Below are 16,398 nucleotides of genomic sequence, written 5' to 3' on the forward strand. Positions count from 1 at the left end.
CGTGCTCTCTGACCACCCTGTTCTCACGGTGCATCCCAGCTGGTGGTGTCTACCAAATCAACACCTCATTTCACACAGCTGCTGTAGGCTACGGAGGGGAGAAAGGGTGGGTACCCACATTGTACCTGAGAAAACTGGGAAGGAGGCTGGTTTAACCTCCAGAGGGAGGAGCCTGGGTATGGGGACTTGGGACAGCAGCTTGCTTCCTTTCTTCTGGCTCCTCACCCGAGTATTACTCCTTCCCCAGAGGCCTTGAGAAAGAAGTTGACGCCAGGTCAACCCCTGAGCTTTGGTGGCACCCTCACTCCACGGGCATATTGCTGAAGGCCTCTACCTGAGCGATAGAGCCCTCCTGGCAGCCAGATGTCCCCAAAGGAAGCCTACAATCAGGAGAGGAAGAAGGCAAGAGCCTCTCCTGTATTCTGGGGCACTACCATGACCAGTTGCCAGGGTAGGGCTTATCCTCCTTCAACTTATTTAATCCCTTTTCAAGCCATCTAAACTAGTAGCAGTGAATCCTGCAGTAGGGGGTTACACTGTGCAAAGTAGTCTCTCCTTTGGTCCACCTTGTGCTGGACAGAGGTGTCCCTGCGTGCTGCATTGTCTTCATCTGCAATGAAAGCCTCTTCCTGTGCCAACAGAAAGCAAGGCATGCTCATGTGCTTTTGGGAAGGGGTGAAGTAGAATAGTCTTGTGATATTTCACCACCTGGAATAGTTGAAAATGAGCAAAGCCATGTGCTGCTGCTGCCACTACCCTGTCCCCATCCCATTGGCTTCTGTGCTTGCCCTCCCCCCCCCTTTTGCAGTGGCACTGAAGTGTGGAGAAGTTGCCTTCGATATCATGCCCAGCTTGGATGCCCCTTAACTTGGCAAGCCTAGTGGTGGGGGATGCTGTGCTCATACTTGGTGTGAGAAGGGTAGGGTGCATGAGGGGCAGGAGAGACAGTGGCGCATCAAAGGGACCTACAGCATTGTGGCCACTCACCTGAGGCCAGGACCCTCGTGGCCTTCACACCTCCGCCCCAGGGAGCGCCCAGTGAGATGAAACCTTGGACATAATGGTCTTTCCAGGCTTGTGACTGCTGGAGCAGAAAGTACAGGATGTGGAGGTTGCCCAGGCTGTGGCCAAGGATGAAGACACGCTTCTGATAGGTATCGTGCATTTCCTCCACGAGGGCCTTCAGGTTCCGATAGTAGTCCTCTTGCTCATCTGTGGAAGTGGGATCAGCACAGCAGAACCTGGTGGGCCACCAGCACTGAGCAGGTCTGCCCAGTGACCATTTGAATAGCCACATTCATTTGAACGGCCGCAGTGAACGGTACAACTGCACAGGCTGCTGGGTCATGCCTCCAAGCAGCAGAGGTCTATTGGACCAGATCTCAGCCCCACTTCACAGGGACCCCAGATCACAGGGAGGAGCACCTGGGCTTCCACCTGCTGGGGTAGCTTGCTGTGCACAGGACAATCCTCCCCACCATGCACCTTCCCTCCCTGCCTCTCCAGCAGCAGCAGCAGGAGGAGGAGGTTTCCTTTGTCCTCCACTCCTGCCCTCTGGGACTGCATCCAGAGCAGGAGGGGGAAAGGCTGCGGGGTTTCCCAGAGAGCAGCTGGGGGAGTGCTAGGTGTGTGAGGCATGGGGTGAGGGAGCGGCCAGCACTTCCCTGGCACCAAACCTCAGCCGCTGCACCATCTTTGCTCCATTGCCTTCTCTACATTCTCCTCAGCCCCTGACAAATACTTACTAGGCCCGATCCTCCAGTCATAGGGGGCGGCCCGCACCGTTTGGTCTCGCACATAGCCATTGTTGACCAAGTGTTGCACCATGGTGTGCAGGTATCCTGTCCAAAGAGAGAAAGAGACAGGGGGGTAAGCAGGGGGTAGAAGAATTCCAGAGCACCTGCATTTCCTTGAGGCTTGCTGAGTTGCGGGACCCACTACTCAAAGTGACAACAAGAAGGCTGCCAACTGTCTCCCTCCCCCAACATTCTTGCACCAATAGTAGTCCTTGTACAGCCCTCTTGGGCATGTGCAAAATGCCCTCTTTCCCCACGCAAAATGTGGCTGTTTAAATTCTGCTCATTGGACCAAGAGGAAGCACTTTTCAAAATAGGGACTCCTCTCTTAGATGGAGTAAGGAATGAGGGGCTATCCTTCTTTGTCCTGCACAGTGCCTTTCCCAGGGGCTGTTGGCTGATGTCTCTTTCAGGAGCCCCTTTTGTGAGTTCCCTGGACACAGGACCACTTTCTTAACCCTATGCTGTGTAAATTACAGGCATGTACCACTTAACAGCCTTCCTCTTAATGATGGATCGCATATATGACAGTGGTCAAGGCACAACAAAGAGGCTCTTAATGAGGCAGTCAGGACTGCCATAGCCTGCATCAGAGTATCTGTTTACACAACAAAGAGGCTCTTTATGCAAAGGAGAGGCAATTAGCCTCCAGTAGCCTGTGCAGTCAGCTAGTGTCTGGCAGGGAGTGTCTGTTTACACAACAAAGGCACTAGATTGAGCTGAATGTTTGCTTAGCGATCTAATCACATAACAACGGGGATAGGAGAACGTATCCCAGTTGTTAAGTGGTGCACATCTGTACTTTGAAAACTTCTCTGTTGAAAAGTGGTATGTAAATATTCTTAATAATATTAGTAATAGTAATATATTTTATAAAAGGGTCTGATGCAAGAAACTGTGACCATGTGTAGAGTGCCTTCAGGAATGAAGCATGTATATAAGTAATGTATTCCTTTAGACAGACAGACAGAGCATATGCAGAGTGCTCAATGTCACTCTGAAAGGAACTTTTTTAATTTTTTCAAGACAGTAAAAAATGAAAATGCCCAACGTGCATGCTTTCTTCTGCTTTGAGATCTGGCAACTAGCCAGGAGGTTGTCTGTTGAGGAGCCCTAGGAAGTTAGCTACCATTGCAAGCACTACTACACTGGGTTGAGGGGGGGCTGGCAGGACCCTACATCATTAGCACAGATGAAGGTGGAAGCATGTGATTGGAGAACATGACTAAGCCTCTAGCCCACAGGCATTTCCTTGACCACCTCTCCACGAGTCAGTGCTGGACAGGACTGCAGCTTCTGGGTGGGTTGTGTTCCTTGGACAGCTGCCCTTTGGACACTGTCACTGTCCCAGGCTATAGAGACTAGGCAGAGGAGGGCCATCTGCGGGGAAAAACCTCACCCAGGAGAACACTGAGCCCCAGGTGTTCAAATTACAAATCAAGTCCACAGTAGCATCCACTGAGTGAAGAGAAGTAACAGTCCACTAGATTACCTATGAACATGGACCAGGCAGTCCAACAGTCATAAAGTACTGTAACTAGTTGAGTGGTTCTCAAACCATGGGCCTGCAGCCCACTAGTGGATCACAACTCAATTTTTGGTGGTTTGCAAAACTGACAGGGTAGATTAGGCTATGTGTATCAAGGGTTAAATAACCTGCTATGTGGGGAGATCACTGCTGCCCACTCACCATTATAGCCACAGAGGCTTGAGCAGCTGGTAGAGTGGAACTATTTTTTAGGTGGGTCCTGATGCTAAAAAGTTTGAGAACCACTGAACTAGTTTATTAAAAGTCTGGAAAAAAAGAATTAAACAAAATGGGGAAATATCTGGCAGGAAAGCATAAAGAAAGGGTTCATCCAAAAGAATGCAATAACCATTACTCCCCAGCAGATGGACTTGAGATGCTACTCCCTCATAAGTCAGCTGGAATGACAGCAAAAAGGGGGGACGATAAGGCTTATGATCCTGGCTATCCAAAGCTGCAATCCTAACCAACTTTCCAGCACTGACATAAGGACAATATAACTCTGAGGTAAGGAAACAAATATTGCCTTACCTTGAGGAGGCCTCCATAACTGTCCACCAACTGCAGGATGCAGTACATGCCCCACTGGCACAGCTATGCCAGTGCTGGCAAGTTGGTTAGGATTGCGCCCTCAGAGCCCAATCCTGGGCTCGGCACACCAGCTCACTGCTGACACGCACTGTTGCAAACGTGCCATAAGGCATGAGGCTTATCGCCAGGTGAGCACCAGTGGTAGCCTAGTGCCTCCTGGCACTGGGCTAGCACCAGGCGGGCACCCAAGCTCTGCCACTTAGTGGTCGCACAGACCGCCGAGCAGTGGTAAGGTAAGCAGAGGTGTGGGGGGGAGGCATTTATGGGAAGGTAAGCAGAGGTGGGGGGGAGGCATTCTGGGAAGGGAGGAGGCGGGTGGAGGGCAGGGAGGTGGCAGGGGAGTGCAGGGGGGAGAGAGCGGGGGAGGCGTGTCAGGGGGAGGGAGCAGGGAGGGAGGGAGGGAGGGAGGCGGGATCGGTGTAGCTTCGCTCCACCAGATCCTGAGCGTTCGTGTGGGGCTTGCCACCCGACATTAACTTCTACCTCACCGACGACCTTTTGGTTGGCAGTGAATCGAGTAGCTCCATTGCGGGGCTACTTCCCTTACCTGGGGGAAGGGGATGAAATTCTCCTTCTGCCAAGGTGCCGCCCATGCTTGCCCAAGGCATTTAGGATGCGGCGGCAGCCACTTCTGGTGCCGCTGAAGCTGCGCGCCCCGGGAGCTCAGAATTAGGCTCTAAGGGTGCAATCCTAACCCCTTATGTCAGTACTTTCCAGCACTGGTATAGCAGTGCCAATGGGCCATGTGCTGCATCCTGCAGTTGGGTGTCACTCATGGAGACCTCCTCAAAGTCAGGGAATGTTTGTTCCATTACCCCATTACCCAGTGCTGGAAAGTACTGACATAAGAGGTTAGGATTGCGCTTTAAGTGATGTAAATTGCAAAGAATTCCCAGTTTTGTGGTTCAGCATGTAGGTGCCCCTTGCTGAGCTCCCAGCAAATGGATCACTCAAACAACTGATAATGACCCCCCTCCTTCTTGTGGGCTTGAAAATTATAACTTGTCTGTAATGGTGAAATCAGGTTACCTGATTGGAGGAGTGGGAACTAACGCCGACCAAGATAGACAGGTTTGCTACCCAATTGACAAGGTAACTCTGTTACTAAGCAGCTTAGCTGTCCCAGACAGGGGAGGGAATCTGAATCCGCTTTTCCCATGTGGGAATCTGAATCCCACCATGTGGCAATGGTGGTTATTAAACAAGAAAGGTCAAAGGCTGCCTGCGAAGGAATGGCAGCTGCTGGGGAGTTAAAAGGGGTTCAAAACAGAGAAAAATAAGCAAAAATTGGGGTGTGAAATGCATCACAACACCAAACTGGAAGGGGTAGCTAATACCCAAGAGGACAGGGGCAGAATCCAAGACAATTTTGACAGGATGGAGAACCGAGGCAACACAAACAAAATGAACTTTGGCAGGGATAAATGTAAAGTTCTGCATTAGGGTAGGAAAAGTCAGGAACATAAACAGGGCACCTCACTTTAGGAAAGATGTAGCCAAACTGGAGTGGATTCAGAGAAGAGTGACAAGGATGATCAGAGGGCTGGAGAACAAGCCCTATGAGGAAAGGCTGAGTGAACCTAGTATGTAAAGGGCAATGATGGGTAATGCGGAATTTATTCAGTGTTGTCTGGGGTACCTCTTCCAGTTTCTTGCAGAAAAGCAATACCCGAGCAGCGCTGAAGGGTCCCTGGTGGAAGCAGCTTGACCAGACTGAAGGAGGGCGAGCTCTGTCCTGAAAGAAGACCGACTACATGTGTCTCACACTCCTTACCGGCCAGTTTGCTCTTATCCAGATATTCCACAGTGTGAGTTTTGCCAAATCCTGGCACCCGAACATCCACTCCAGGAGCATTGGTCAGCCTCTGAGTAGTCTTGTTGTATATCACTCTGCACGCAAAAGGAGGAGAAAAACACAAGCACTGATATTGTGGGATTTCCACAGAACGCTCCTCGGCCATGGCTCAAAAATTATGATCATGATCACCTGCGTGACTGGAGTCACAGAGTACTGGAAGAAAAGGTCAGCCGATGCATTAGGAAAACACCACACAAAGTTTGCCTTCATCTGGACCGAGGCCTGGTGTCAGGGGCAGATGGATCTACTATGACACTAATGAAGCTTAAGCTTCAGGGTCCCTAATTCCAGAAGGGCTCCAAACTGACTTCAGTTCACATTGCTTAAAAATTTTGGGTGCTCTGTATGAAAAAGGAAATTTTTATTCACGCCAGTGACTTTGACGTGTGAGATAATCCAAGCACAGCAATTTTAATAGCATCTGTTAAGTAGTGGTTAAATTTTTTAAAAAACGTGGTGATCTGTTGGGGAACAACCCTGAGGAAGAAGATAACAGTAGTTACCCAGACTCCATTGCTGATTGAGAAGGAGCCCCCAGAACAGTTCAAGCTTCAGGGCCTCTCTAAATGTAGGTCTGCCACTGCATGACTTTGCAGGTCTGCTTCAGATTAAGCCCTGTCTATTTTAAGCATGTGGAGATCATAGGCAAGGTGCCATTTGAGTCACTGACCCATATTCAGAAGCACCGTGCTGCAGCTACTCGGAAGCTAAGCAGGGTCAGGCCTGGTTAGTACTTGCATGGGAGACTGCCAGGGAATACCAGGTGCTGTAGGCTTATACCATAGTCTTTCGAGACTGAAGGTTGCCAACCATGAAAGGACACCTTGATTTGGTGCAATCAATGTTAGCATGGAAGCAGCATAGTTTTGAAGTAGATTCCTCCTTAGGTGGTTGAGTGGTGTGAAGTGTTTTTGGCAAAAGGGTTGGTATTTCAGGGCCCAATCCTATTCAACTTTCCAGTGCTGACACAGCTGCAATGCAGCCCCAATGCAGTTGAGGAGGCAACTGCTCCCTTACAGGAGCAGGAGGTCTCTGTGACTGCCGCCCCATTCCAGGAGACAGTTGTGCCCTGATGGCATGGCTGCAATTGTGCTGGCAAGTTGGTTAGGATTTGGCCCTAAATATGCAGTTCTACAGCGTTTACTAGCTACCAGGCTAGCTAGTACTAGCTACCAGCTACACTAGAGTTAAACCTGTAGTTTGCTACTACAGGTGAACTAGCAAATGGCCAGAGAAACAGGTGGCATTATGGGGAGGAGCCAAAACAAATTGCCAAAGGACTCCCATTAAACTAAATATTGATGGATCAGGTCCTCTGCAAAGGGAAGGACACACTTAAGAACATAAGAACATAAGAACAGCCCCACTGGATCAGGCCATAGGCCCATCTAGTCCAGCTTCCTGTATCTCACTGGAGCACCCCAGATAACAAGAGACCTCATCCTGGTGCCCTCCCTTGCATCTGGCATTCTGACATAATGTCAGAATAATGACACACTCATTGTCCAACATACACCAAAGAAAAACAGGCGTTCTTGCGTTCCATTTAAGGCTGCAGTTCTATGCACACTGAGATTACGTCTCACTGAATGCAAGTCTCTGGGTTCCTAACAAAGATGCATAGTGAAGGCAGAATTCCTAGCATGGCAGTAGGCAAGTCAAACATGAGAACTCCTTCTGTGGGAGTGTAAGGGCAAGATCCACCAAAGAGGTTTGCAAAACTCATACTCACCTATAAGCCCCAAAGCACATTTTTCACACTTAGATGAAATCATTTTTATGATTGCACACATTTTCCACATAAATTTAGGGCTCAACACCTCCTGGCACCTGTTGTGGCCTGTCAAATACTGATCCATCTTACCCAGTGAGGTGCCAGTGTTTGCTCCTCCCATTCTCCACTGCTCTAGCTCAGCACTCTCTTCCCCTCCACATTTCCTCTTCTTCACTGTTCCCCTTCAATTCCGAATCCAGAGAGTGGAAGGAGAAGGAGGGAAGAGTGGAGGTAAGTAGGCAGACAGATGGAGGCAACTGCTTCAGGTGGCCCCAGTGATAAGCCTTCCCTGGTTAAAACAATAGTCTTGTGGCCCCATTTCCTCATTGTGTGCACCAGATTCTGGCATGCGCACCACATGGGCCACTTGTGCAAGAGCTTTCCTAATCAAAAAGTGTGAAACAGTGCATCTGGCTGCTTGGGGGATATACCTGGTGTTGTCAATCCAGCAGTCAACACCCAAAGGCAGGAACATGTTGAGGTTCAGCCAGAGCGTGAAGTAGTCCTCTGTTTTCCGGTAGCACATCCAGTTCACCACATCGGGCTTGTTCAGCTTGGCCTCCAGTTGGTTCCCAAGGCAGCCAGGCACTGCAGGGGGACAGAAGCACAGGGGGGGTGCAGCCCTGTCTTAGAGACATGTCTGCAGAACAGTCTCACGGCCTGCAGAGCTTGTGGTTGTTCAGGCCTGGAGAAACCAACTCATGGGAGGAGGGTGGCAGCTTTTTCTTATGGCCTTAACAGCACCCTGGCAGGTAGAAATGTAGCAGTGAAGGGGAAGTGTTTCCTGGCATCACGTTCAGTGGTGGGAAACACATGCTTCTCTGGCTACATGTCTGCCTCTTGTTCCAGGCATAGGCACAGGCCCCACGGAAGGAGGTTGCAGTTCTTTTGTTAGTGAAGTCGCCCAGTGTCTTTGGCAGGAGCTACTTGGCAGCTCCCTTCCTGCCCTGGCATTGTGGGTAGACCTGATCACAACCTGTCTGCCCATGTCAACCTGCCACTTTTGTAACAGCAGCCATGGGCCAGGTGGAGCTACATGGAGCAGGAAAGGGCACAGGAAATGAGGGCCCATGTTGAAGGAGCAATCCAGGAGCATGAGTCAGACCTGACTCCCCAACTCCAGCCCACCACCACCCCACCAGGCAGCTGCCCTGCGCGGCCATGCTAAGAACCTCTCATGTGTTCCATCCCTGATGCTGAGGCACTTGTGAGGGGCACTTGGGGCAGTTGCACAGAAGGTCACCTGCTGATCCCAAAGCCTCTTTCCATCAGTGTGGCAGAACTCTTGGCTGAGAAAGGCTCTCTGGGGTCACCTTCTTATTCCCTTTTCATATGTTTTCTCCTATAGGCCCCTGAGGTGATGCAGGGGTGGGGTGGTGGTGGTGGTGGTGGTGGGGTGGGGTGGTGGAAAGTTACCATTTGCAGGGGGAGCACCTGGAGGATGCAGGATGGACTGACTTCCTCAGGTCAGAGAGTTCTAGGACCAGGTAGCAGGGTTATTTTGGTTCCCAGTCTGTGGTCCAGCCTCTAGCTGAGCTGGTTTGGACAACCAAGTACATGCACCAATGGACACTCTGGATCCCCAAGAGGACACTCTGGATCCCCAAGTTACAGACACCTGAGTGGTCCTTCAGTGGTGCTTTTGTGCAGGCATGAGAGCCCTGGGCCAACCTGAGTAGGATGCTTTGAGCTATGGACGGTTCGACTTCTGTACAGATCCCAGAACTTCACCAGAAGGTATGAAGGGCACACAGTGTGTTTGACACCATTTCTCAGTTGAGACAAGTGGCATTCAGAATGTGACTGTCCTCAATACATGGCATGCCAGACGATTCTGGATAAGACAGTATTTGGTCTGATAAGTGAAATGGCATCAGGATTTGATACTCTGAGATTTTCTGTTTGTTGCATGCCAGCAAATCTGAATGAATTTAATGCTGAGGTAAAATTTTCCATTCCACATTTGAAACTTGACATTCATAACCTTAATGGAAACATAACATTTGGGCAGGTTGCAATATTGACCAGATTTCTGAGTTAGCCAGAGCCATCTGAGAAAACATGACTGCTGAATGGTTGCTGGGACATGTACAGAGTACTTTTCCTTTGTCAGTGAGTAGGGGTGTTTATTCCAAAATTTCTTGATTAAAATAGGAATTTGTGGTGTTATGTGTTTTTATCCAAATTCTTATTCAAAATCAGACAAACAGCAAAAAAACAAACAAACAAAAACAATAAGCATTGCATCTGTGAACTCTGTATCATTTTAGAGTGTTACCAAATATACATATTCATTGGTTTTCCAAGCTTCTCAAAAGTGGAGCGCCACATAGACAAGCCCCAGAAGAGGCATTTACAGAGATTGATTTGGGGAAGAGGGGAGATCCAGATCTGAGCACATTCACCTGATCACAGATCACATACAGATCACAGTTTAGAACTCCATCACCTCCAGCTTACAGTACAGTACTGGTACCCTACCTGAGCATCCCACCCACTCCTCACCCACCCACATTCAGTCTATTGGGGTTCTGCACACCACTGTAGACCTTGCGGAAATGTGCTGGATACAGTGGCGTAGCTAGCGAGGGGCAGGGGGGACGGTCTGCCCTAGGTACCAGCCTCAAGTAACCAAAATCGCAAAAAATTGTGGTGGTTAGGAATAATCTCATCATGCTATAAACTGTTGGATGCGGAATTTACTGCAGAATGCAATGAAAAAAACCGGAGTGAAATATCTCTTTTCTATCAAAAGTTATGGCTGAAAAACCAGAAAACAAAAAATGCATGGAGTTCTATGGAAAGTGAAACTGAGCCACATTGTGCGCTTACTCGTGAGTAGGCGAACCTGCCTTTGTCCATCGGAAAGGGCAGGCTGAGAGGAATCCAACAACACCAGAATGGTCCCGATCCGATGAACTCAGCCCCCCAAAAACACCCAAGAAGGAAGTCCCTCCCTTCAAGCTGATGAATGTATTGAGCCCTATGGAAAGCGGAACTAAGCGTTTACTCACGAGTAAGCAAATGTGCCTTGGCTGGTGGTCAGGTCAGGCAAAAGGGAATGCAAGACCACCAGAATGGTCCTGACCTGATGGAACTGGAACTCAACAAATGCTCCAGAAGGCAGCCCCCACTCATAAAAAGAATAAAACTAAGGCTTAAAAGGGTAAGGTGAATTTTTTCTATTTTAGACTTGTAAAGCCAGGTGGGTCCTGATAGGGATATGCTTGAAATATAACAACTTACATTGGGCACTGGGTAGGGCTGAAAATCTCACTGATTTTTTTTTTTTTGGAGGGGGGTTGTTATTGCAGGCAGGCTACAGAGAAAATTCACTTGGTGGATCAGGGCTGGCTTCCCCTTATTTAATTATTTGTGCTTCTTTAATTAAATTATTTATTTTAATTTGCTTGATGATGTCACTTCCAGCCATGACATCACTTGAAAAATTAATTAATTATGTCGTAAGGGATCACAAAAATTTATGGGCCCCGGGTGTCAAATGACCTAGCTGGATATACCTCTAATGATCACCTATTTTAACACAATAAACCTAAGGTTCAGAAATGAAAAATTGCTTGAGGGATAAAGAAAGATTCCATGTTGCTTTGGATGCAAGAGAAAACATCTTTGATGGGAAAAATGCTAGAAGATATTGCTGCAAACCTTTCCAAGTAACAGGGGTGGGAAGAGTGGCCGAAATAAGGGAGAAATCTTCAAAGCAGATGCCAAAATAAAGCTTTCCTTCTTAGAACTTCTCCAGCTCTTTTGGGAGCCATTGGGAGTCTGCCCCTGAGCCATACAGGTGACAAGAGTATTCTTGGGAAATCAGGTCTTGGGGGCATCTGCCTTGCTTTCAGGTCTTACCTGGAGATGCTGCCAGGGCTTGTACCTCCTGGCCCCTTTTGCTTGCACAGGAGCATCTCTCCCACTGTGCTGCAGGCTCTCTTTGCCAGCACACCTTTTTTCTCCTCCCCAGGAGAGCCATTTCTACAGGGACCACTTTGTGCTCTGCTGCTCAGGGTAACCAGATGTCCTCTTTTTCTAGGACATGTCCTCTTTTTAAAACTTGTGTCCTGGAAAAGAACCTAAATGCCCTCCCTTTCCTGGTGAGTGGGCCTCTGCAGTTGGTGAATAGCCTTCTGGTAATTAATATATTATATATAGTTTTAACTTTAAGCAATAAGTAATATAGTGTTTAAATTAACCACATGAAATCAATATACAAGGGTTTTTAGCTTTTATTTTGTCATGCCCTACATTTTTCTTGGATGTTCTACATTTTAGGGTGCCTCGTCCTCTTTTGTGGTTATAACATCTGGTCACCTTGAGTCTGCTGGACAAGGTGATCCTTGGTCAGCTCTCATTGAGCAAAGGTTCATCTTCAGAATCATCTGACCCACATTCCTTAGGAAGAGATCTTCAGCAGAAACTTCCTTGCAACATGAACTCCACACGGTTCCCGCCTGAGGCCTCCCTGCCCTGGTCCATCCATACTCTGGTCCTACCAAGTCGGGAAACTCTTGAGTGCTCCACAATGCACACAAACAGAGGAATTGCTACTGACTGGCTGGATTACATTGGGGGGGGGGGGGAGAAGAAATGCATTGTTTGGAAGGAAAAGCCCAAAGTCAGGCTTTAAACCATCCATGGTGGGAGACTGACAGTGCAGCCAACTTCAGCAGCATGTGCATTCAACTGGCTGCCACACTGTAACATCACAGAGTAGTTGCCATGTTGTTAGTGCACACCAGGGGAGCAATGGAAGTAGACAGGAAAGTGAAAAGCAATATTTGCTGGGCAGATCTCTGCTTGCTGCGCGACAGGCATCTTTCAGCATTTGGTGGTTATATCATGTTATTGCCGACTTCCGGTTCAGCTGTGCTCCGAGACACACGGCTGCTCAGCTTAATGGAAACAACGGTGGCAAGAAAGGTTCCATTTCCAAGCACCAAGGTTAGGACATGTGGAGGCTCTTCCTCTTCTTGCACTGTTCCATGTTCTCCAAGCTGGCCCTCAAGGGGTTGTTTGTAGGGAGAATGTGGGTCAGTTACAGTGATCCTGGCACTGCAATCAGGTGGGCAAAGGAGCAGGGGTCTGAATGCAGTGGGCCCTGAATGCAGTGGGGTGTGGGAGGGGATTGGGACATGGTGTGAAGAAAAGAAGCTAATCAAGGACTGGCAACAGAGCACCTTCTGTAGCAAAACCCCATTCATTCATTCATTCATTCATAAGCCTTTCACATGCCACAAGACTGGCATTTTTTGGACTCTCACTTGTTTGAACTCTAGCGAAGACTTTTGGAGCTAGTTCGTTATCCTCACATGTGCCATGTTCCCAGGAATGTGGCTTTTGGCAGCTGTACTGTGGTATTGTCCAGATGTTTCTTCAGGGCCCTTGGAGCTTGGCCTAGTGCTCTAATCACTACTGGGTTTGTTGTTGCTTTCTTTCCCCGGAGACGCTGAACTTCGATTTCTACAGCTTTGTATTTCATAATCTTTTCCAGCTCATTTTCAATTCTCCTATCTCTGGGGATTGCCACATCAATCAATTTTACTTGTTTTCTATTCCAATCGTAGTTATGTCCTTTGTTTTATAATGTTCTATCTCAGTGGTTCCCACACTGTGGGTCAGGACCCACTGGTGGGACATGACCTGATTGTTGGTGGGTCCCCAAAGGGTGATGGAAAGATCAGATAACTAATTGCCTCAACCCATGAGGCTATTCAAAAATCAGATACTGTAGCTGCTGACTACCCTGCAAAGATCTCAGCTCCTTGCAAGCATGTGTAAATATAGGAAGATAAATGTTTGAGGGTCTTTTCTCTGGTTACCATTACTTATAAATAAATAAAATACTTTTTCTTTCTAGATCTCCTCTTTTAAGTCTGGTAAACTAGGTGGGTCCCGATAGAATGTCGTTTTAAAAAGTGGGTCTTGGTGTTAAAAAGTTTGGGAACCATTGCTCTACTTACCCAATTGAATTTTAAAGTCTCACAGCATTTTCTCCTGCTTGTTTCCAACAATATTTACTGGCTTGCATCCCCACCATTTTTCTGTGGATGGTAGTGTGTACCTTTGACATAAATTCCAGCATAACATTGCAGTGCCTTTGCTGTGTCATTTTTTGTAATCTGATTGTGTGATCTTACTACACCCACAAATAATATGGTCAACAAACCCCTTCTTTTCCTTACCTAGTCTACATTTGCTCTCATTCAAGAACTTTTCAACTTTTGCCACATTTGGGGAGTTGGCAAACTCTCCTTTGAGAGACTATTCCACAAATGCACCTTCCATTGAGAAACTGAACAGGGGAATATCACTGCTTAAATCTGGTTTAGAAAACAATCAATGGGTCTGTGATATTGTTACACCAATTCCCACTTTCATTTCAGATCTATTTGCATGTCTAGCAACCTTTACATTGAGGGAAGGGGCAAAAACTGGCATTGCCCCACAGGTCTGGAAGCAAGGAGTCACTAGTTCTGCTCATCCAGACAGATCACATCTGTGGGATATACCTAGGTCATCAGAGTCTCCCTTGCCATGAGCAAGAACAAACCAGATTCCTCTCTCTCTGCAGGCTCCTTTTCATCCGAGGCTCCAGCCTCTCTCTGAATGCCAGTAGCAGGGCAGCAATGGCAGGAGAGGGGCATGCCCTTTGCTCCTGCTTGTGGGCTTCCCAGAGACCGCTGGTGAGTCACTGGGGGCAACAGGATGCTGGATTAGATGGGCCCTTGGGCCTGAACCAGCAGGGCTCTTCTGCTGGTGTCTTACTAACACTTTCCACTCAGTCAAGGATGGAGAGTCAGGGCAAAAAGACACTGATCGTGCTCTGCCCACCTCCAGCTGGGCAGTTGCTCTGCACCCAGGTTACCTTGCAGCCCACAGAAAGCTAGTCATCCCAAATAGGTGCCTACCTGGGGATGCTGTGCTCCACTCCACCCTACAACCCCACATCAAGCCTTTCCCCACTTACCAAGCACCACTGGTGGGGTGTTGTTGGAGAGGCCAGCTTCTGGGGTGTTACTGGGGGGGAAGAGCACATTGAAAAGCCAGAATGCACTTCCCGGCTGCAAAAGGAGAAGGCAGAGTGTAGCAAGCCCAGCCAAGCTTCCCATTGTGGACGCTGATTCACTTCCAGCCAGGTCTAGAACAGTCTTTCAGCTGCAGCACTCTGTTTGGAGGAGAGAGGAGGAGGAGGAGGAGGAGGAGGAGGGAGGGAAGGTGGGGAATCATTAGCAGATGCTGGGCGTAGGGCAGCACAGGGCAGGCCATGTCTTTTGGCCCCAGCCCCTCTGGGAACCGGTGCCAGCAGAGGATATGAGCTGCATTCCCAGGGCAGAAGGTCTAGTTCTGAAAACAGTGTCAACAAATGGGGTTTGGTCTTGCATTGCCAAGGTGGATGTTGGAATGTGAAAAGCCTTCAGGGTGGAAGATGTTGCCCTTGTCCGTTGCACGACCTCCCTTCCAGAATAATCAAAGCCAAGGGCCGCTGCAGATGTCTGCTCTGAAGAATGAGGCCTCGCCATAAATATGGCTTCCACAAGATTTCCAACCCAAATGCACCATTTCCATTCCTTCCTGGTTTTTCCAAACAAAGACCTACCAGAGCCTGTCTGCTCACACCAACCTTCTCTGGCCCTCTCCGTATCACGCAATGTCAACACTGAACATTGCAAGTCTGTTCCATGCTCTGTATGTTCACCTTCCATCTTGTCAAAGAAACCCAGTAAAAAATCGAGGCTCCCTGCTCTTGTCAACAGAAGCACGATGGTTTCCACTGATACGCAGTGCTCCTTGGACACGGTCTTCAGGCATGGCCATTCTGTAATCTGTGCAGCCGTAACAGAAGAGTTGCTGTCTTAGTAAGGAGCAAGTCATGCCTCTGTACCCTATATGGCAGTGGTGGCTGCTCTCCCCTGTGCCTCAGCCCTCCCTACTCCCTGTTCTCTCATCAGCATGTGACCCATAGTTCTCTTATTGCCTCAGCATTGCACGCTCCTCTTTGACAAACATTCGGCAAAAACTCAAATACTGACTTGTGGACAAAGTACAGCAGTGAATGCAGAATGCCTTCATTGGCATGTCAGCTTAGGAAGCTGTCTTCCCCTGAGACAGACCCCTGGGTCCTCCAGCCCAGTTTCGGCTCCTCCGACAAGATCTCAAGCAAGGGCCCTTTTCCAGCCTTGCTGCCAGACCTCCTTTTCGCTGGAGATGCCAGGGAACCCTCAGCTTCCAAACCCTGAACATGACCCAAGAAAGCAGCCTCAGCAACATTGCTGGAAGTCCTCCTGGGCTCCCCTCTCAGTCCAGTTGCACTGACTGCCTCTTTGGCATCCCTGAAACAACTGCCACCTTCTCAGCAAGAATTTGGGCAGCCTGTAGAGTCTGGCTTGATGGAATGGAGGGGGGGGGGTGGTAGGTGGCCAAAACAGTTTGAATAGAGTTGCAAGTGGAGGTGTCATGAATTCACATGGTGCCCACACACTTCATGTGGCCTATTGTCACCTCTGGCCAGGCCAGCATTGTTGGATGATGCAAGCCCCTACCAAAATGTGTTTACTAGAGATGGCAGTGGAATGAGTGTGCCCACCACTACCAATCATCTCAGACCGAACCACAGTCCTGCAGCAGAGGCAGGCCATACTGGGCGTGGACAACATCCGAGCTGGACAGGATCCAGAAAGTCACCTAATCTCACCTTAATCCTGCAAAGAGAAGGTCCTGTACCAAGCACTTCTGGGCTGACACTGAATGCAGCTATTTTAGGTAGGCCCTGTGTCTCCCCGCTGTCTGATTCATGGTCCTGCTGTTACCCGATGTAGCCTTTCAACTCAGTTTCAGA

The 16,398-nt window shown here is 48.8% G+C and overlaps 1 protein-coding gene across 1 annotated transcript; it reads right to left on the reverse strand.

The window, feature by feature from the left end:
* Positions 1-917: 917 nt before the first annotated feature.
* LOC136635984 (phosphatidylcholine-sterol acyltransferase-like) lies at positions 918-15,417 on the reverse strand. The gene is made up of 5 exons (XM_066611036.1): positions 14,530-15,417; positions 7,979-8,135; positions 5,690-5,805; positions 1,746-1,841; positions 918-1,212 (listed from the first exon to the last, which is right to left on the reverse strand). Exons 1-5 carry the CDS (start codon positions 14,669-14,671, stop codon positions 956-958), a joined length of 768 nt encoding a protein of 255 aa, XP_066467133.1. The 5' UTR covers positions 14,672-15,417; the 3' UTR covers positions 918-955.
* Positions 15,418-16,398: the final 981 nt, after the last annotated feature.

This window comes from Tiliqua scincoides, unplaced genomic scaffold (genome assembly GCF_035046505.1).
Source record: "Tiliqua scincoides isolate rTilSci1 unplaced genomic scaffold, rTilSci1.hap2 HAP2_SCAFFOLD_215, whole genome shotgun sequence".
In the NCBI taxonomy this organism is placed as follows: Eukaryota; Metazoa; Chordata; class Lepidosauria; order Squamata; family Scincidae; genus Tiliqua; species Tiliqua scincoides.

Coding starts and splice junctions, on each gene's coding strand:
- LOC136635984 (XM_066611036.1), bottom strand. CDS start 14,671: ATGGGAAGCTTGGCTGGGCTTGCTACACTCTGCCTTCTCCTTTTGCAG. Junction 5,806..7,978: donor TGCTGGATTGACAACACCAG/GTATATCCCCCA, acceptor TTTTGCGTGCAG/AGTGATATACAACAAGACTA. Junction 1,213..1,745: donor TGACTGGAGGATCGGGCCTA/GTAAGTATTTGT, acceptor CCACTTCCACAG/ATGAGCAAGAGGACTACTAT.